We start from the raw sequence: 23,448 nt of genomic DNA, 5'->3' as shown, positions 1-23,448 counted from the left end.
TTCGAAAATTTAAATTTAATTTAATCACTTTCTACATCGATGGATAAGTGATCGCACAGGCATTCCTGACAAAAAGCTTGTGTTTGTGTGTATGGAAATGTACCATCCACCCTCCCTGTAAAATTTGATCTAATCATGTGCTGAAATACACCTCCTTTCCTGCTTTCACTTTTCTGACTGAGGGGGGAAGTGATTCGTTTGTGAATGAATCTCCATTATGAACGACTCGCTTATTTAGCAGGCAATAATACAAGTTTCTGGCACCGCAGCATATTTCTTTTGCATTGTTTGCTGATTTTATTCAACAAAACTTGCGTAAGCCGAGTGTTTAGTGTGAGTTGTTGCTACTTTTTTTCTTATGGTGAATGCAGTAAGTGACTATTATCATCAATAATGTTACCTTTTTAGCACAAAAGTTCAGAACACACAAAAACGTAAAAAACGTAATCTTACCTATAAAACGTTTTCCCTTTGTGCTTTGTTTTATTTGCACTAAAGTCCAGCATCTTCATGTAATAACACTGTCTTGACTAGTGCGGTTGAATGACACTTGTCCTGGGAGCACTGTACAAATATGGCAGCGCTATTGACGCATGCTCAAGGTCCCTATGCGATTTCTAGTGTATATATCTATGTATGCTCATAATTATGAGTATTTAACTTTGGCACTTATCATATGAACTTCATCATTGACTACGTTTACATGGACATTTGAAATCGCATGATTTGCCTTAATCTGAATAAGACAATAATATGAGTAAGGTGTTTACACGAGTTGCTTTTTGAATGTTCCTTTATATAATCCTGTTTTAAATGTTATAGCACATAATTCGATTAGCGTAATTTCGTCACTATGCTATACAAATTTCTTTTGGAGTTTCATGTAATTTTTGGTGTTTCATTTTTAATTTGTCAACTTTAACTGCAGTTAGGTATTTTTTACTTTCGTTCAGGAAATACTTTCGCCCCCCATGATAAATGAGGTATTGGATGCGAGGAACTGCTTAAAGAGTGTTGTTTTATCTAAATTTGATACAGCACCCCATATGGGAAAAAACCTTTGCATTTCACAATGTATGTATCTGTGGTCTTTCTCTGACTTGGTAGGTACAGAGAATAGTGTCAAACAGCTGTGTGTGTATAGACTGTCCTGTCACAAAATGCGGCAAAAATCCTACAAGATGGTAATTGTTTGATTGCAGTGTTTACATGTCTGTACTGCACTCCAATAATATGATTAAAATTGGCATACTCCACATGTCTTAATTCCATTTCTGTTTAGTTCGATTATGACCTTAATCAGATTAAAATAATTAAAAATTGCTGTTACGTGGTAAACTCTTAATCAGAGTATTGTCTTAATCATATTAAAATTGGATTATAGGTGTCCATGTAAACGTAGTCGTTGTGACTATGGTAAAAAGGGGATTATTGAGCATTCTGTTTTATGTTCTGTTGTTTTGTGTTCTGACATCATGTTCTGTTTTTGGTTTTAGCTGTCTTTAGTCTTTGTTGTGTTCGCTTTTCAGTTGAACTGCGAACACAGCACAGACCAAATCAAATCTAAATGGACTCAAACCTGTTTAAGTGGTCTTGGTCTGCTTGTTGGAATTGCGTTGTTTACTCTTATTCAAATGACTTGCACTAACAGAGCGGTTGCAACAGAGTTTTAATCAATCCAAATTCGCCAGCTGTGCACGGTCCCTATATCATGGAGCTTGAGAAGTGGCTGACAATAAAACAGCCCCAAAACATCAACAGGCAACAGAGCTAGATTAATGCCAAAGTCTTGGCTTTAGTTTCAGGGAAGAAATATTTATATTAAATGCAACTGGCGGATGTTTTTGTCCAAAGCCCAGTACATTCAGTTAGTTTTTTTTCTTCATTATTTTATAAGTGCATGTATTTTCTTGGAACTGAAGCAATGTTTTGTTGGATTTTGGTTGCCATACCTAACAAATAAATGTCAGTAATTGGCATCAATATGACGTTGGTGTTAGATGTTGGCTCGACGTTGGATTTTGGTCACTTTGCAACACTAAAATGCTAAATATCCAAATATCAATATCATTTCACGCCATTATTGGACATTAAAATAACATTGTGCTTAGACGCTGACTAGACGTTTAATTTTGGTCACCTGACATGACAACCTAAATCTAACCTGTTATAAGCGTCTTATGACGTTGTGTGCCTGCTGAGCAATAACTAAATGCACTACAGAATTTTACATTTACACACATTAACGTTTAATTTTACATTTACATTTACACACATTTACTGCATAATACTCACTACTTTTGAAAGGTCTAATTTTTACTCATACTTTTTTGCACAGATACTTTTACTGTACTTGCACTACATTTTAGTCAAGTAGTGGTACTATGTTATGGTAATGGTTTAAAAAACGTTTTAAGTGTATCCTATTCTATTCTAAATAAATAAATCTAATCAAATTTATTAAAATTAAGATTTTTAGAGCAGGAAAACTGATATAAACTCATCATATTTTGTAACTTGCATAAGCATTTACAGCTGAAGTCAGAATTATTAGCCCCCCTTTTATTTTATTATTATTATTTTTTTAAATATATCCCATATGATGTTTAACAGAGCAAGGAAATTTTCACAGTATGTCTGTTAATATTTTTTCTTTTGAAGAAAGTCTTATTTATTTCATTTCGGCTACAATAAAAGCAGTTTCAGATTTTTTTAAACACCATTTTAAAGGCAAAGTTGTTACCCTCTTTAAGCAATTTTTTCGATAGTCTACAGAACAAACCACTGTTATACAGTACAATAACTTGCCTAACTACCCTAACCTGCCTAGTTAACCTCACCTAGTTAAGCCTTTAAATGTCACTTTAAGCTGTATAGAAGTATCTTGAAAAATATCTAGTAAAATATTATTTACTGTCATCTCGGCAAATATAAAATAAATCAGTTATTAGAAATGAGTTATTAAAACTATTATGTTTAGAAATGTGTTTAAAAAAAATATCTCCGTTAAACAGAAATTGAAAAAAAAAAACAAAAAAACAGAGGGGCTAATAATTCAAGGGGCTAATAATTCTGACTTCAACTGTTGAAAAGAATGAGAACATCCTTGCTGTATATGGTGGATGGGAATGAATGAAAAAAAGACTAATGACATCACCCCAAGTCATCTTTGACTCATTATAAAGCTAAAAATTAATTTCCTTTCTAATCATTCATGTAACACCAGACATGTGTATATTCCGAGTTCACTTCCTGTGTTTACAAAGTCAGTCAGTCTCTGGAGTGACATCCAGTTCAAATGATCCTTCTAAAATGAGCTCGCATTTAAAAATAAATTGCATTCGTGACTTTCAACGATAGTCACGATCAGATTTGAATGGGGAGGTGGAATTTGTTGGCTCACTGAGCAAACTGAAGGCTCGAAAGGCTGGCATGATGTCACCCAGTTGTCCGTGGGCACTAAGAGAAATGCCATCTCACCGGGTAAACACTCGCTGACGAGATAACTGCATAGCTCGCTTTCTCCTACAAGATAGGCCAGCCAGAGGGAACGCAAGAGTGTGTGTACTGGAAAAGCCGGTAATTAGTGCCTTTCCTGATGTTGTTTGTGTATGTTCATCTCTGAGCTTCAGAGTGTGTGTCACAGCATTTAAGGACAGTATTCAATTAGCATGTAATTTAAGAGTGTGTATGCACGTTCATGCCTCACTGCAGAGAGTGTGTGAGAGTCCCTGCTAACGAGAAGAATGCCGCTCAATGCTCATTAGTACACACACACACTCTCACACTAATTACGGTGCTGCTTCACAAAGCGAGCTCTGTTCACACACAAGTGCCGCCACCGTGCATATGTGCAGCGCTGAGAAAAAAGACGAAGCCACCGGAAGACAAGACAAAAAGAAAGAGACTTCAGAAAAAAGAATAGAAGCGGGAGGGGGAAATATAAAACAGTCAGATCCGCAGCAATATCAAACTCTCAGTCTTAACTATCAAGACTCTTGTTAGCATTAGAACAGCACAGATGACGGTTAAGAGCTTCAGACTGTTGTTTTCTCTCTCCTTCACCCAATGCAACCCGCTTTTTGCAATAAGATCAGTGTTTTGTTTTTCAGGCCCTAACTAGAGGAAGAGATTCTTTCATTTATCTTATCGTGCCCCATCAACAGTGTGACTGTCCCGTTAGAGTGGGCACAGAGACTTATTTTCATCGACTGGTTAAAGAGAAAGGGTTTGATCATGAGATCAACAATAAACAAGGGCAAAGGAGCTACAGCTTTCTGAGATCAGTCACTCATTGACCTGTCTTCTGTAATACTGGAGGTTTTCTTCTTTAAAGGTCTACTGAAGAGCCTTGAAATACGAAGTCTTAGGGTGCTTTCACACCCGTGAATTGATTTAGTTGTTCCAAAACAGAGATTACAATTGTTACATTGTTGCTCGTTGCTCTTGGAGCGGTTCGCTTTCACACTGCAAAGTTTCTAATAGGACCAAAAGAGCTAAAACAAGTCACGTGTGAGTAAACTCTCCTCACATTGGTCAGAGTGTCAGGGTTTATTTTGCAGCGTCCCGCTCAGCTGTCAGGAGAGGTGGTGATTGACAAGGTGCGCAAGATTGCGACGTGTCTGAGGAGAGATGCGGTGGGGAGGGGTGAGAAGGGTGCGTGACGATGCCTATTTGAGGACCGTGAGGGAGACGCGAGATTACTGGGAGATCATCACTCGTTTGCGGGCATCCAGAGACTCGCGAAACTTCCCGCCCTAATCATAATTCGAACGAACCGCGCTAACTGGGCAAACGAGACAGGTTCCGAAACAAAAGTGTAGGTGTGAAAGCACCCTTATTCATTTGTTGAAGTAATTGCCAGTGAAACTTCAAGAAAGAGCAGAACATTCAGCTCTTGCCCTTTACCAGTGGTGTTTTATTTGTATAACTTTTTTTGACAGAGCCAGAGTTTGGTAAAGCTGCATTTGATAGCTTGTGACAGACACAGTGAGTGTTGAACAGTTTCTCCACTTTCCTGCATATTATAATAATCTCGTGTAGAATTCAAATTTGATTGATTCTTTTAGGGCCCTTTCATACACCTGGCGCAATAAGGCGCAAGACGTGTTTGGTGCGATTTGTTGTATTTTCAGATAAGTGCAACTCGGATTTTCACATTTGCACCAGGTTGTTTAAATAGCAAATCCATTAGCGGAACTTTGTGAACTGATGGGTGTGATGGTCTATAAAGGATCTATTCTGAATCACACGAGAGTCTTGAGAAGATTCCATCATACATGAAGTCAGGCATGTGTGAAAATAATCATGAACAACTTCGATTGTCTCTTGACGGGTAAATCATCACATGGTTAGACGGTATTCATAGAACAGTAGAACTGTGGAGGACAAAAAAATAATTCTGAAATTATTTTGTGTTGTGCACCATTAAGCTTAAATAAATATTAGTGAGACAGTAATTACTAAATAAATATTACTGAAGACTTTTTAGTTGAGAAGTGTAGTCAACGTAAATGATTAGAAAGCAAGGTACAACTCTTATTAAGGATGCCACCCAGAAAGCAAAGATTCTCTCTCAACGCTCTGTCTTGTGACTGCCTGATTTAGAAGAAACAAACACCAAACACACACACAGACTGCCTGAAGTCCCTGAGGCAACAGGCGGCACATACATTCTGCTGCACGTACATCATATCAGTCAATACTTCTGGCTGATTTATCACAGTGATGATTCTACTTTGCTGCTGGGTCTAAAAAAACAGACCCTGCAGATGCTTAAACTCCTCTTACAGAGAGTGAAAAGTTGAGACTTGTTGAAGAATGTAGCTCTTCATACCATGTTTGTTTCAATAGTGCCTGTCAAACAAAACACATTGGTAACACTTTATAAAAGAGTTTCATTTGATACCAGTTCAGTCAGCATGTAGACAATATTTTTATTTTGATGATCCACTTTAGCCATTCTGCTGATTTTTTTACAGCTACATGTCAACTAACCCTGACACTCCTAATAATCTTCTAATATTCTAATGAGAGTTAGTTAACATGTCAATGCAAAATTACTTTCTTCCATCAAAACATTCTTCAAAACATTCTACATTCTTACCATCAAAAAGGGTAACCAGAGTTAACAATGAACAGTACTTGGACAGCATCTTATTTATTTATCAATACTGTACTTTTTTTAAATCAAATGTTGTAACTGTTTGCAAAAAATGCTATAAAAATTAGTTATTATGTATTAACAGTGAGTATGCATAACCCTGTATATGTCAAAAATGTTTTGGTTTTCATTTGACTCACCGTTAATCATTTTAAACTGTTGTGTATTGTATTTATGTGGGGTATATGTAAAGATATTTAAACACTTCATATATACTCTATATATTTACTAAATATATAAATATATCAGAAATGTATTGTGTGGTAATTTGCCCTACAGTTAATTGTTTTAAACTGTTGTGTATGTAAATATATATATATATATATATATATATATATATATATATATATATATATATATATATATATATATATATATATATATATATATATATATATATAAACACACACACACATATGTGCGTGCGTGCCTGTGTGTATGTGTGTGAGGTATTTGTATACAGTTGAAACCAGAAGTTTACTCTATAAAAAGGAACATAACAATTTTTTAAAAATGTCTGATGGTAAATCATACTAAACGTTTACTATTTTTAGGCCTGGTAGGATTAACTTACTGATTTATGTTTGCTAAATGCCAGAATAATGAGAGACTCTATTTTTATATATATATATAATTTTTTATTTAGAATTTCTGTACAGTCAAAAGTTTACATAAATTTCCTTGGTATTTTTAGCTTTGCTTTTAAACTGTATAACTTTAGTCAAAAGTTTTGGGTTTCCTTCCACAAGCTTCTCACAATAGTTTGAAGGAGTTTTAGCCCATTCTTCCTGATAGAATTGGTGTAACTGAGTCAGATTTGTAGGCTGTCTTCTTGCACAAGCTTTTTCAACTTTGCCCACAAATATTCTATAGGATTGAAGTCAGGGCTTTGTGATGGCCACTCCAAAACATTCACTCTTTCGTCCTTAAAGCACATTTTAGCTAATTTGTCAGGATGCTTAGGGTCATGGCCTGTTTGGAAGACCTACTTGTGGCCAAGTTTTAATTTCCTGGCTGATGTTTTAAGATTTTGCTTCAGTATTTCTACATAATGTTCTTTCTTCATGATGCCATCTATGCTGTGAAGTGGACCAGTCCCTCCTGCAGCAAAATATCCCCACAACACGATGCTGCCGCCCCCATACTTCACAGTTGGGATGGTGTTCCTAGGAATTTAAGCTCTTCCTTTAATCCTCCAAATGTAACACTGGTCACTATGGCAAAACAGTTCAATCTTAGTTTCATCAGACCACAGGACATGTCTTCAAAAATTATAATTTTTCCCAGTGTAATTTAGAAAGTTGTAATCTGCCTTTTTTTGTTGATTTTCCTATGTTTTCCAAAAGGAAGCAGTGTGTTTGAGGTTTTCCTTAAATACTATTCTACAGTTGTGCTTCCAATTAACTCAAATGTTGTCAATTAGCCAATCAGAAACTTCCAAAACCTTGACACCATCATCTGAGCTTTTTCAGAAGCATGATAATCTTATCGTATGTAAACTTGACTTTCAAGAAAAGTTATAACAATTGCTCAAAAAAAGCGAGGCAGTGGCGCAGTAGGTAGTGCTGTCACCTCACAGCAAGAATGTCGTGGGGTCGCTGGTTCGAACCTCGGCTCAGTTGGCGTTTCTGTGTGGAGTTTGCATGTTCTCCCTGCTTTTGCGTGGGTTTCCTCCGGGTGCTCCGTAAAAACTTGCTGTATGAGTTGGCGGTTCATTCCGCTGTGGCGACCACAGATTGGTAAAGGGACTAAGCTGACAAGAAAATGAATGAATGAATGAATGAATATCTCAAAAAAATATTTCTCTGATTATTCTGCTATTAAGCATAACAGAAACAAATTTGATAATCCTAACTTACCTAAAAGAGAAAAAGTTTAGTCTCATTAACATCTGACTTAGTTATGTTATGTGCCTTTTATACAGTGTATGTTAACTTCTGGTTTCAACTGTATGTACACTTTATATGTACTGTATATATCAAAAATATTTTGTGTGGTCATTTGGCCCACTGTTAATCCTTTTAATTTGTTGTGATTACAGTTTTGAGCAACTTAATTGTGATTTCCATATTGGAGCCGCCCTACTGCAAATGCTGTCAAATCTGTTGCTCACTTGACATTTAACACTCAATAATTTAAACGAGAGGGATCTTATTCTAAAGTGTTGCCATCAAATCCATTGAAGACACTGAAGCAACCATTATCAATGTTGCCGATACTTTTTTTGTATACTCCAACTGCGGTTGTACACATTCAGAAATAAACACATGTCAGGAAGCTGTCAGGAAGCTTTATTGTTCAAACACACACACTCACACACAGACACACATTCATTCTGCTTCTTTCACGCTCCCTTCTTTAAGCAGATGCTGTGCTCCAGGCATACTAAGTAGGTGACACAACACATTGTGTAAATAACATGAAGAATCCCACTGTGAAGCACTTACATTGCAGTGCGTGTGTGTGTGGCGGTTTCTCACGCCTCTGTGAAGTATATGAGTGTGAACGCACACGCACGCACACACACACACACACACACACACACACACACACACACTCTCACTCACTCCCACTTGCGAGCATGTCTCTGCATCTTTGTCGGTGAGCCCTGGGCTCTGTGGGCGGAATAGGAATTACAGCGGAGTGGGTGGAAAGACAGAGAGGGAGAGAGAGAGAGAGAGAGAGAAATGGGGAGAGAGAGAGAGAGAGAATCAAACAACACAAGACGCAGAGATAGTGACAGGGACAGACTGTGAACACAGACTCCCTGCATGCCGTATTGGACACAGCCAGTGGATGGATGTGTTTACAGAGCGTGGAGTCATTTAACGCTCGACTGTGGAGTCTAACACTGCCTTACATGGAGCCAACTTTGAGCGTCAATCCTGATGGAGTGAGTACCTGTAAACGCACATTTATTAGGACTAATGGGCTTGTTTGGTCTGTCTGGTCGGGTTGTGTTTAGAGGCAGAGTGTTTTTGGTGAGCTGGGGGGCTGAGGATGCACAGACAGTTTTAAAGTGTGTTCATTTTTTCAGATACTTATAAGTGATCATTAGGCAATCTTTTGAATATAAAGCCGCTTGTACTTGTGTGATCTTGCTTTGGAATGTAGGTCTGTGTTTGTTGCAACCTCCGTTTAGTTTAAAAACTGCAGATGGATGGGTTGTCAAGTGAATTTGCATTTGGGAGCACTTGTTTAATGCTTGTTTCATTGATAGATTTTGTGTTGTATGCATTTTTTAAGTATCTTAAGTGTGTGCTAAAATTAGCTATAGGAAATATATTTGTGTGTGTAATTATATAATTTACCTTTTATGGTTTGATCACGAATCATCCTGCATATTATAATCATGTGACCTGATTTGTCCAATCGGGTGTTATTGAATTCTTACGAGCTCCTGATGAAAGATGTCTTTATATGTTATTGTTTTTTGGAATTGTCTTCCAGCATCGTTTGAGGGTTTTTTATGGATGTTCAGATGTCAGCTGTGAATTTTAAAGCAGCTTTGTATTCACTCCGTTGCGTGAGAGTGTTTTAATGATGAAATTGTGCAGGCTTTAACAAAACAAACATTTCATATGAACCTGCTGTTTGTTTGTATAAAGATACACACTAAGTGAAATGTTTCTTATGGACAATATAAAGGAGGAAGTTCATAGAGGAAGTTATGTGAAACATACACTTTGGGAACTTGTTCATTTTACCCATTCTGATTGGTAGTTCTGTGTTTGTTTGATTTTTAAGTCTGGGGAAAGACTGCGTTGTTTTTTCTTTGAAAGTGAATTGTTGTGCCTGAATACATAGAATAAAAGTTCTTGTTTTCTTTCTTTAATACTTTAAAATAAAATAATAAATTACTCTCAAATTAAAATCAGTTCGGAATATGCAAGCATTTTATTTGTAAAAACTATTATTTAATAAATAAACAAATAAGTATTATATTTAATTATTGCATATAAGAGTGCGTGTATTGGATAAAGATACAGCAGAGGGCAGTATTGAGACAAAGTTAGAGTTTGAATTTAATGAGGAAATCTACTGATGGAAAGAGGGCCAACTGACATCAGGTCTTTTTTTCCTTTCTATAAACTTTACATTAAGAAAATAATGCAGTTTTTATGTAATGTAACGTTGAACAGTATCACCCTGATCCATGAATTGTCAGGTTATTTATCTCCCTTAGACACTTTTCATTTTCATTTTTCTTTCAGTGTTGGTCAGACATTTTATTCATTTTATGTTGGGCTGAACGAGTGAGTTTAGCTTTTATACAAGTGATAATTGGAAACAGAACCCTAATTTTAAAGGATCTAAAGTGTTAGTTCTCCTTTAAATAATAATAATAATAAATATGCTGGTTATTTGCTTAACCTCATGCCATCTGTGATGTGGGGTACTTTTCTCTAGTCGAACAAGATGACCATAACTTTGACTGACACTAGGATTCTTATTGATTCCTAAAATGCTAACGGTATGGTTACCTTAAAAAATATCACGGTTTTGGTATTGTGCTTACTGCTCTAAAATATGTTGTTTTTTTTAAATGTCTGGGTAAAAAACAAGAACTTTTTTCTCCTTTGAACACAATGGCTGTGTCTAAAATTGCATACTTCCATATTATATAGCATGCTAAAACAGTATGCAAGCTGAGTAGTATGTCTAAATACCTTGATGGTTATCGACCTATGCCTAACTGGCACTTTCAATAACAAAAACCATACAGACAAAACAGATGCCTGTCACTTAAGTGTCTTATGAGGCCAAATGATCAGTCTGTGCATCCGACTGAACATCATTTGCATATCTGTTATTTATAAATATATGTTCTTCCTTCCCATTGTAAACAAACAGCGTCAACTCGCATGTAAGTTGGGTCAGGAGTTTGCACTGGGTCATTCTGCTTCATGGTACCTCGATGTATCATCACAATCTCTAATGTTTCGTATCAAAACCTCGATAAAACACCCACACAATCCTGTTCATAAATTGCCCACAATTCCCGTCTTTATTAAACCTTTGACAAGTATAATCACAGTGGACATGTGTTTGACCAGGGAAAACAGTACCATTTAACAGATTTTGTTATTAACATTTTCATATGTCAAAGAGACCCTATTATGCATTATAAAAGGTCATATTTTGGTTTTGGGGGTTTCCAATAAAAAGTTAATATGCATGTAAGTCAAAAAACACATTCATTGTCTTATAATATATATTTGTTTTTACCTAATTATCCCAACAACTCCCATATGATTCATTCATTTGTTCCCAAACCGCTCCTTATCACGATGCTAAGCTTAGCTGATTGGTCCAATGACCGAGTCTATTGTGATTGGTCACCTGCGTTCAGCGTGAGACAGTGAGAAAAGTCCACCATGGCTAATCAACATTGATAAAGTAGTCAGAGTGTATGTGTGAACCGAATGCAGAAGTGCATTAAAGCAGTTAAACACCAGCATATTGCTCTATTCTAAACCATGACACGCATTCAGTGTTAATCCACACAGTGTCAAAAGCTGAACTATTTTGAAACTTGACCACCACACGTGTGTAGGAACGACTGACGCTGGCCATAGCATTGACAAATGGCAGAGAATTGTGAGCTCACAAACACATTTAAATCTGTAAACAAAGAGGCACGCGTCACGTTTTTTACGTGGTTTTAGACACTATATGAGAATATAAAGAGTTAACCAGATACAGTACAAACCACGTGGAGCGGTTAGAAGTAACAAAACACAATTAAATAAATAATTTGCAAGCTAGAGAAAGCAAGGCCATTTTAATCACACTTAAATTACTTACACTTATGAAATGGAGGAAGGAACTGTGTACTTAAAAGTACCTGTCAAGCTCTGAGAAAGTCCCATACAATAATAGTCTTTTCTGATCCTTCCTTTAACAAACGGCCGACGAATCTTCCATTGTAAGCATGTAGAAGCACTCGTTAGAAAAATGACGGGAACACAGCACAAGGCTGGGACTATAATGCTGAGGTATTTTTCCAAAAATAAACTTCAACCACTGACTCTTTACAGCCTCATTTTATGGGTAGGGAAAATAACACTTACCTTCCCTCACACTTCAGAGCACAGTGTCTTCACGACATGATTCAATCTGAAACTGCTACAGTCTTTGTCTTCTTCTTTTTTATTTTTTTGCAACAAATGGGCGGGGCTTGAGTTCCGTATCGACATCATGGCAACATCGCTAAAGGATGATCGTTTATAAGAACCCATAATAGGGGCTCTTTAAAAATGCTGTTGTGCAAATGAAGCTAGTAAAGTAAACTTATTCATTCAAGCATTAATTGAATGTTCTATAATAGACTAAATAAATACTGAAGAAAATAACATTTAGCCAGAAACTGTAGTTAATGCCTGTAATTAATGATGTTCAGTCTGTTCAGAATTGTGTATAAACATGATTATACACAATAACAAATAAAGTTGTGATTTTCAGTATGTTTAGAATTGTGCAATTCTGTGAGCTCTCAAAGTGTTAGTAGGCATTTACCTGCATTTAATGAATCACCAGGACCACTGTGTCAGCTGGACTTAATTAAAATGTGCTACTAATGTCACCTGAATGTTGGATGGTCTGAGAAAAAACAATACATTTATATTTTTGAATGAACTATTGCTATAACATCTTCAGAGATATTCACTAAAACCCAGGTTTAATACACCTCAATGTTTCACAAAATACGTTTCTCCTGGCCTACCACTTAATATAGTTTAAAACCGACAGATAAAAAAAATACTGAATTAAACATAAACATTGTGTAATCTAGCTTTAATTATACATATAATATTATTATTATTATTATTATTAACAGTGGTGTCACGGTGGTGCAGTGGGTAGCATGATCGCCTCAGAGCAAGAAGATCACTAGTTCGAGCCCTGGCTGGGTCACTTGGCATTTCTGTGTGAGTTTGCATGTTCAAAGACATACACTATAGGTGAATTAAATAAGCTAAATTGGCCATAATGCATCTGTGTGAAAGAGTATGTATAGGCGTTTTCCAGTGTTGAGTTGCACCTGGAAGGGCATCCGCTATGTATATCATATGCTGGATAAGTTGGTGGTTCATTCCATTGTGGCAACCCCTGATTAATAAAGGGACTAAGCTAAAAAGAAAATGAATGAATGATAGTGAACATTTTTTTTTTTTTTGTTATCACTTTCTTACTAGCCTTAAGCATTTCCCAGATCGAGATATCTTATATATAGTGTCTTCTGTTCTGTATAGTGTGTATATACTGTACGTCACATAAGCTCCATTGCTCCAGGTTTGTGCGGGAAGACTGAACCACTGTTAATGTCTTAATGCCCACTGGGAACAGCCAGAAAGGACGGTCATGAGAACCGAAAGGAATGTGGATGTGCATTCAAATGACTTCAGATGCGACACAGTCTTATGTAGTGGTTTTCTCTTGAGACCAGGACTTCCCTTGATTTCTTGAGAGAGCTAATCCCCATCTGAAATGTGTGCCACAGCACTGAAGTGGAGATCTGGGCCAAACAATGCTTTTGAATATACTCTGAAGCCACACCATCATGATTCTGTTCATTACTGAACACTTTGCATTACTTTTAATATCTGGAAAGATTTAAAAACACTATGCATCATATACAGTATGTGCAGACATTGCAGATGGTTACAAGGAATCACTGAAAAAACTTTACAAAAGCACGCACATCTCTCTTAATTGGGTGCTCAGCCAAAACCGCAAAAAGTGCAAATTAAATGTAAATCAAAGGCGGCAACACCAAGCCGGCCTGGTGGTCTGATGAAGAGCCGGTGGCTCGAAACGTTACGTTACACGCTCTGTGTCAGCCTTTTTAATTTAATAAATTTGTATTTTTGGAGCCTTGGTGTTGCCGCCTTTAATTTACATTTAATTTACAAGGAATCACTGTGCATTAGACACAAAAAAAAAATGCACATTTAATATTATCTGACTAGATGGAGATTTTGCCCATTGTACACTGTGATTTTCTGCTAAATTAGTCATCCAACTGTTCAAAATGGTGACAAAGGTAATTTTTTATATGCCATGTCCCTTAAAAAAGTTAAAAATGTATTCAGTTCAATTCAAGTTTATTTGTACACAGCTTTTCATAATAGTTATCATTCTGAAGTAGCTTTACAAAAGGTGCTCAATATTACCACTTGTGTGTAGGGTGGACAGCGTATAAACAGTTAACCTGCAGTTATACAGTATATAGTGCCCTTCCAAAAGGTGATGTCTATTAGTATAATACATGTACAAGTGTATTTGTGTATTAAGTGTTAGTGTTGTCCTCAAAGTCCTCTGGGGGTTGGCATCATTTCTTCAAGTCCTTGTAGGGTGGGCATCATTTCTTCATGGGTCTTGGATCTGGTCAAGGGGCTGTGGAAATAGAGAGTAAAGGGAAGAGAATTAGCATAGCTGCTGTTTATAATTTATTTGAACAGGCAGCTGCATTTTGCAGTAACTGAAGTTTATTAATGGAGGATGCTGGGCAATCAGTGAGTAGAGCATTACGGTAGTCTAGTCTAGAGGTCATAAAAGCATGAGCTTTTCTGCGTCTGAGATAGAGATCATGTTTTTTCAACTTATTGATATTTTAGAGAAAAAAAAAATTGGGATGTGAAATTACAGAAGTTAAGTGGCTGTATAATTTTACACCCAGATCTTTTACAGTAAAGCTAATACTAACTTTGCATCCCTCTAAATGCAGCTTCAGTTATAATATCTTCTGTGTACAGGATAATAGCCCAATAAGTTATAATTCTGTCTCGTTTAAGTTTAATAGACGAAGATTGTTCATCATCCAGTCTTTTACATCTTTAATACACTCATTTAGCTTAGAGAGTTTGGATATCTCATCAGGTTCTGTTGATATATATAACTGAATTTCATATGCATATCAGTAAAAGTGGAAACTTTTTTATAAATACACACTATAAACCATTTATTACGCATTAGCAAATAGTGAATTCATTATCTGTTAAGCATTAACTCTACATTAAGAGATGTTAGTAAGCAGTTTATAACTGCAGATACAAATGCTTTATTCTTGACTTGTAAGCACGTGTGTAATGTAATTGTCTTTTCATACTTTGTTAATAGTTTGTTTTTCTTTACTAAATTAAACATTGCATTATTTAGGAACAAGTTATTTAAGCATAGTTGGTGTTTTTTAAGATAATTCAGAATGCGTAAGTAAATGATTATTAAGCTATTCAAATTAACGTAATTAAATTTTACTATTCAGGCATATATTAATAGGTTTTTTTTGCATGTTAGTAAATGCTTTATTAACTCACTGTCATCCAGTTCTGTGACTTAATCTAATAAGGACTATTTATGCTTCATAAATCCCTTTTAAATCACAATTAAAGTTTCAGTTAATTTCTAAACAGGAGAAGAACATAAAGAACATAAACAAGTTTATCCATTTCTATTCATTTGAAGATACACAAATGAAACTGTATCAAATGAAAAATAAATATTTGCAATATTATCTGAAATAAAATTACTCTGCAGTTTAAACATCACTAAATAACATTAAACATTGTGTCACTTTATATTGTTAAATTGTTATATTGTTGTTTTATCCAATTTTATGTTCTATTTTGACACTCCTGTTATTCCTGTGATTTAACTTTCTAGATAAGATTGCAGATGTACTGTTCATTTAATACTAAGCCTTTAATTGTCATTTATTAGGGATTTATAAAGCATAAATAGTCCTCACTTTAGATTAGCTCACAAAACTGCATAAATTTGAGTTAATAAAGAATTTATTAACATAACCATTAATATATGCCTGAATAATAAGAAATATACACGTTGATTTCCATTGTTTAATCATTTACTAACTTATTCTGGATCATCTTAAAAACCACTATTACTCTTAAATATAAACGATTTGTAAATAATGCAATTCCTAATTTAGTAATTAAAAATCAATCAGTCACAAATTATGAAAGTATAATTATTAAGCACATAATAAATGTGCTTATAGGTCAAGAATCCGCTTGTTAAGTGTGACGTCACGCGAAGCGGCTTCTGGGTCCAAGCGCTCTATTCAACTGAATGGGAAGACTCATGAAATAGTAATAATAAATGTTTACAAAGCGATTTAATACTTTCGAAAATCACAATGGCAGTATATATGTCCATGCCTAATATCCGATGGCCAGAAAGTGATACATTTTTTATAAATTGTAAAATTTTTGGTATTTGTTATGCAGCAAGCCCAGAGATTGTTGTGTACACTATGACTATATGTAAAATTAACTTTAATGTGTGATAGGAATAAAACGTGATCATAAACGAATGATTTCTCCACTCAAATGAATGGCAGCTTGGACCCGGAAACAGTATACATATGTCACAAACACGTCATCACTTAACAAGCGGATAGAGCATTTGGATCTGCAGTTATAAACTGCTTATTAACGTCTAGAGTTAATGCTTAACAAATAATAATTTCATTATATGCTAATGTAAAAATTAGGCCTTAAAAAGTCATAAATTCACTAAAATATTTTGTTGTATGTCTTAAATCATTTTAAACCGGTCTTAATTTTAAAAGTTTTCAAAGTAATGTTTCCCAATCGGGCTGAAACCCATCAAGTTACCAACAATCTATCTAAAAAAAAAAGCTAAAAATAATTACACAATTCCTCATGATAATAACAGAGTATGTGGCCATAATATTATAAATAGCCATGAAACTTAAGGTTTATAATAAAACGCTTTAGATTAAAAAGGAGTTATACTCAATTCATTTGAACCAAAAGAAAAACAAATACATATATTTTGATTATTTTGTGTAGTGTTCATCATAATAATTATACTTTTAACAATGTTAACCTTGTCATTAAAAAAGAAACATTATTTTGAAAATAAAGACTATACAACTAGTTTTCCTGTTTTGACAAATTGAAAAATGTGGTTAAGAAATAACTACTTTTGTTTGTTTTTCAATTCTATTGGTCCAACCGGGCCATTGGCAAAAATCCTTAGTGTTTAGCCCCGTATAAGTTTAAAATCGTATTCATAATGGTTTTAAATGGGCCTTAAAAGTCTTAGATATGACTTGATAATACCTAAAGAAACCCTGTATTTCCATCAGCTATTGTATTTATAATGATTGAAATTCGTTGATGTTTATATAACATGTTTGTATTATATTCTAGTTAAAATGTAAACATATTTAATGTAATTGGATAATTGGAAAGCATGATTAAGTAGTTTAAGTAGTTTTGGTTTACTGATTTTTTTCTCTTTTTCTTTCTTCTTCTTTTTACATTTCCAAAGGGACTAAAAACAATATTCCATGTTTATAGTAGATATAAATCTTTAGATGATTTAAGTAGAGCCAAACTGTTTTGGCTTTCGCAAAGAGAGATAAAAACAGCCCACCCAATATACTAAAAATAAAGCTCCCAAACCTCCCTTAAAGATCTCCCACTAGAAGCCAAAGAGCATTATTTTAACAGTCCCCTAATAATTTTTGTTCTCTTAAATATGTCTGCCAAGTATTTTCAAGATCTTTCTTTTCACCCTTCTGCTCAGGAAATTGCCAGTTGCACCGCTCATATTTTGGAATCGAGCTCATGAGGTTTGTATCAAAACCTGCCTTTTTACCTCCAGCTCTGGAATATTTTTATTACTTTCCCTCTGTTCTGACATGACCTCCACCAGAACCTGCCTTTCATTAATGTCCACTCTCACGGCATGGTCATTCACCTTACGTCATTCCACACCACACCTCACTTTCCTCCCCGAAAAAAACACGCCTTTCAGCAGGACTGTCCATCCACTCCCATGTAAGAAACTCCCTCGCTGCCGAGTTTGCTATGTTTTTTAGACATTGAGGAAAATGAAGACAGACGATTATTTGAAGTGGCAGCGCAGTGCTGTGCCGTTGGAGGCCCGCAGTGAGTGCTTTCTTTTGTCTTGAATGGAGGATTTATTTGAGTTGTGCCAGAGCCAGGGATGGTGAAACGGTTGAGTAAGCATTTCTTGATTCCTCCAAGGGAGAAATAGCGAGAGGCGCTAGTCGGTGTCGAAAAAGATCACCAAGAGAAAAGTCTGACATCTGTTTTTTTTAGCTACTACACCGGTCAAGCGGAGAGAGAAAACGAGAGAATCCCCTCGTTTTCTTCTCCATCTGATTTTCTTTTGCGCTTTTCTACAAGTGGAGGTTGCCATAGGAGCTGCACAGAGTCAGATTGGAACTTCCTCATCAGTAAGACTGCCTGCCAATCTTTCCCTCTGAATGCAAGTCTGCTCTTGCTGGAGAAGAATGAAATGAGTATAGCATAGGCGTAAAGAGGAATGGATTCGCCAGTCAGAGCGTTGGGTCTCTACACGTTGGGAGCTGAGCTGTATGAGCGGACGCACATTTCGGAAAGACCATGAGTCTAAAAAAGAGGCTGTCTTTTAAAAGGGTCTGCTACTTTCATACGGTGAGTGGTGTAAAGTTGTTTCACGTCTTTTAAAATCGGTCTACTGTCTCTTGAGTGTCTAGACGGCGATTGGTCTCTCTCTCTGCAAGGATGTTAAAGATGTCTCTGTTGTTAGTCTTTGTAAATGTCTTTTAGACCTGTTTTCTGAAAGAGGAAGAAACAGAACATACATTAACTAGCTCTGCTCATGACATATGTTTACAGATAGATTGTCTAAATCTGTGTATCTGTTAAATGCTACTGTACCATCATCTGTCTGTTCTAAAGAGCTGGTGCGGAACTTGTACTTTCGCAAAAGCCAAAGCAAATAGGTGAATTCACTGGCTGGGAGTTCACGGTTGGTAGACACACACAGCTCACTCTTTCTGTCCCAAGGAAATTTCACACTTAATACTAGGTGGTATTCACTTCAGGTTCAAACATAAACACTGGAATCTGTTTGTCCGTTAGCTGTTAGTCCCACGGTTTCCTGCCTCTTTTCAAACCTCTGTGTGTTAGGCGTGGAAAAAGCTTGTAAGTTTTCAAACAACATATTGGAATGTGTGTTTGTGGGAGGGGAGAGTGGTCATCTAACGAATGTTTTGACCAATATTACAGAGAGCTCACATGCCTCATTTTGCTTTAGTTTCTCTTTCTGTGTTTAGTCAGGAAATAAAAACAATAATTATTGTAACTGGTGTAGGATTTATGTACACTCAGAAATTGCTGGTAAATTTCTCAAATGTAATTACAAAGAAACTTTAATTGCTATCTTTAACCCTTAAAAGCATACCTTGTGTCTCAGTTTGGTTATGAATTAAATAAAATGTCTGTTGTTGAATACTTTGTTTTTAGTTTATTGGGTCATTTGCGGCACAGGTATGTAATAGTTATTTTTTTCTCTCTCCTGCACGATAATTAAATATCTAATGACTCCATAAGTGCAGTTCAAATCAAAGTAACACATGATTTATATACAGTATTTATAAAGCCTATATTTTTGAGAAAGTATGTAAAGTTTGCATAAACAATGATTGATCTAATCCACACGTGACACACCTATACTTAAATATCATGCAGCCCTTTTCTTGATTACCTGACTCGCGCGGAAATGGCAGCACGGGTGGATATAACTGAGATCCATGCATAACGGGTTTATGCATCGCCCAATAAACAATGCCAAGAGATTGACTCCATAAGGTAACATAAACTGCAAACACTTAATTATGTAATGGGTAAAGTCATGGATGCGTCTTTTTTCAGCGCAAAGTATCTTTTCATGCTAAAATCAGTCATTGAAAGGTCTAACGATTTATTGCTCATCCACAATTAATTGATGATCGACTAGTCTTTAACATCCCCTTTATATACAGTTGAAGTCAGAATTATTAGCCCCCCTTCAAATTTCTTTTTCTAAATATTTCCCAAATTATGTTTAACAGAGCAAGGAAATTTTCACAGTATATCTTATAATATTTTTTTCTTCTGGATAAAGTTTTATTTGTTTTATTTAAAATAATAAAAGCAGTTTTTAAGTTCATTCATTCATTCATTTTCTTGTCGGCTTAGTCCCTTTATTAATCTGGGGTCGCCACAGCGGAATGAACCGCTAACTTATCCAGCAAGTTTTTACACAGCTTGTGCCATTCCATTCGCAATCCATCTCTGGGAAACATCCACACATACACACACTCACACACTCTCATACACTACAGACAATTTAGCCTACCCAATTCACCTGTACCGCATGTCTTTGGACTGTGGGGGAAACTGTCCTGATTCTTATGATGAAAATTCAACACATTATGCGAATACTGTGAAAAAGCTTGTAAAAGCTGTTAAACATAAATATTACATATTAATTATTTGTAATATTCTATTTTAATAGCTCTCATCTTTACCACTCTTGGCTTTGTGAATATGTTCTAGATTTACTTTCAGACTTAAAGTCATAAAGTCATCCACATGTCAGTGAATGCACATTTGAATATTTCACCATTGTCAACAAGCACTGAGGTGTGTGTGTGTGTGTGTGTGTGTGTGTGTGTGCGTGCGTGTGTGTGTGGGTGTATATAATGTCCTCATCCTTGTGTAAACAAACACACTTGGATGCACAACAAGTGATGTTTGATATGTGTTTATGTAGTCCTGCAGTTAAAATGTTAAAGCGATCGTTCACCTAAAAATTCAGTCTTTGAAGATTCATATAATTTTTAATCAGGGGTTATCGACATTATGAGAAAAAAATATATAGGCAACACAAAATGAATAGCGGTGGCTTCTGAATTCATTGAGGTCTAATGAAGTGAGTTCTTCTACTTATTACCTTTTACAACCTTTAATCTGTTGATTTGGCGAAGCACCATTTTTTTATCGTGTTTTATGAATCACCAAGAACCACAATTGAAATTGTGCTAAAATCTTTTTTAAAGTTAGTTAGAAATCAAAAATTACAGTATTTACTTTGCTATCCACATCTTCAGGTGAACAACGAATTCATGCAAGTTAATCCACTGAATTAAAAAGTTTATTTTGGTAATCTTCAGTCAAAGTCTGAGCATGTGAGCAAGTGGCGCTCCTCTGTTGACATCAGTTTGACAGCTTCACCTACAATATTCTTAACCATACCCCTCTTGCCATTAGTTTGCTATGAGGGAATGATGCACAAAAAGAGTCCTGCCTCTACTCAATAATCAGTTTCAGTTGGAAGTATGTTAACTGGTAACACTTTATTTTGATAGTCCCTTTGAGTATTAGTAGACTGTCTGCTTAATATCTGTTGATATTGCTGCTAAACAGACATTTAGCTGACTATAAGAAACATTGCAATTACATGTCAACTTAACCACCAACCTAACAGTCTTTATCAGTCACTTGTATCTTGGATGACCTATGAGTGAGTAAATAAACATCAAATTGTTCAGCTATACCATCAAGGCATGTGTTTTAGGAGGAATAGTTCGGCTCAAATTATTAATGGATAATGATTTCTGTTGCTACATTGTAATCTCATTAAAATTTGTAGATATTGAAGTAAGGCATGCCAAGACATGTTGACTGAGTGATACCAATTGTTTTGCATAAGTTTTCAGAGTAAGTGATGAAAGTCATGGTTGTCACTTGTAAAGTGTAAAGGCAAAAATAGTTCAATTTACATTTGTGTGAGACAAAACATGTCATCATTAGATTACAGAGTACAATTTTCAAAAGGGTTTGTTAACGTTTGCCATTTGTTTTCCTAATTTTTTAAAATGTGTGTTTTCTATTGAGTCTCTGTGTGTGTGGAGGCAGGGATCCTACAGATTTTGACTCAGCAGGAACATCAGGAATGTGTCTCATGCAGCAAGAAACTCCGATCCAAACATCTGGTTGGGTGTGTGTACTGTATGTGTGTGTGATCACAGGACATCCAGCTGCATAGAGTTGAAAGTAGATGTAAACCCTGAGGTATTTATGGATCTCTGCACAGTCTGTGCTCTGTTAGAGGACGCACAGCAGAAAGGAAGAGAAGGAAAACAAATTAAGTCACACCAGGGTCATCAGACTGAGAGAAATGCTGAGATGAAAGCACGATGGAGTGGAATGTGTGTGATACTGATGCTTTGATAACTCATCTGGAATAATGAATTTATTTTTCTTAAGATGTATGCTCTCTAAATGGGTTATTAGACTGTGATGTGAGTGTAGCCATGTAACATGAATTGACCCAATATTTGGATTTGTTTATTAGTGTTTTGAAGAACTGCATAGATCTTAAAATAAGAATGCAGCTAAATTATTTGGGAAAAATGCTAATTTTGTAAACTGAATATATAGTTTTGTGTCATCTTTTGCTTTAGTCAGGTTTGCTTTAATTCTTAAGTCAATTTTTGACATCAATTGACCTAAGATTATTGACACAGTAAAACTTTTTAAGTATTTTTGCGTTAATTTACTGGCAGCACTGTTGACAGAAATTTGCCAAGTTCACACTGCATAATTTTAGCCTGGATTTTGACTCTGACAGGTTTTGAGAAATCGCAGACAAATGTTTGAAATCACAGGCAAATTGATGCTTGTTCAACGATCACACAGTATGAACTATTAAAGAGGCAATCTGAGAGAATAGCCGATCGGTTGCCGACACTTGTGAGATATTTGGCATGCTAAATATCTGGAGCTCTTGTGATTGAAAATTAACCAATTAGGGAGCAGCATCCACTAGTATGGGTATCTGCAGGCCAGCTAGAGGTTGAGGGAGAAGTTACAAGGGCTTATTTTCTGTCTATTTGGATCCATGGAGGAAAAACTAATGGAAACTTGTCTGCAGCACCCGTGTCTTTTTAATGTGTCATCTGAGCAATACCACAACCGGGTTGAATTAGAAAAAAGTTTGAGAGAAATTGTGAATTCCCCTCAAAGGCCAAGTAAGTAAAATAATTAATTTCTCAACCCCACTAAAGGCTTATTTCTCATTATGCAATTACAAACAAAAGATATACGATGTGCCCTTGCATTTTTTCCTTGTCACTTCTCGCATGCGTTTAGTTGTGAAATGTAGTTTGTGTACCAAAACAAAGTTGTTGGCGTTTCTCCTATTGTAAATTCATACACTGTGAAACCCCCTGTCGCAGATCCATTCTTTAGTGTAAACATGCACAGCACCAACAGAATGCTACCCCAGATAGTCATGCAGTGTAAAAATGTCTGTGACGTGACGACTTTGAAAATCCTGCTGTCTGAACTCGGCCTAACTTACTTGTAAATGTGTTTTACAGTAGCAGAACCCTACCGCAATTTCATTTTACAGTAAAATAGCCTTACCGCAATTTCTTTTTATGGTTAAATGCC

The 23,448-nt window shown here is 35.8% G+C and overlaps 1 protein-coding gene across 14 annotated transcripts in view; it reads left to right on the top strand.

Annotated features, from left to right (window-relative positions):
* rgs12b (regulator of G protein signaling 12b) overlaps positions 1-23,448 on the top strand; it is an 86,620-nt gene that overhangs the window by 19,682 nt on the left and 43,490 nt on the right. For 3 of the 14 annotated variants that reach the window (XM_087235292.1, XM_087235287.1, XM_087235291.1), the window contains exon 1: positions 8,884-9,056. Coding sequence is in view for 3 of the 4 variants with exons in the window: in XM_087235287.1 (XP_087091413.1) it covers positions 8,964-9,056 (93 nt within the window). In the remaining variant the exon portion in view is untranslated. 14 annotated transcript variants of the gene reach the window in all.

This window comes from Danio rerio, chromosome 1, assembly GCF_052040795.2.
Source record: "Danio rerio strain M-AB ecotype USA chromosome 1, GRCz13ab, whole genome shotgun sequence".
NCBI lineage: Eukaryota > Metazoa > Chordata > Actinopteri > Cypriniformes > Danionidae > Danio > Danio rerio.
Note: the sequence above shows the minus strand (reverse complement) of the source record. Positions and strands in the feature narration are given on the sequence as shown.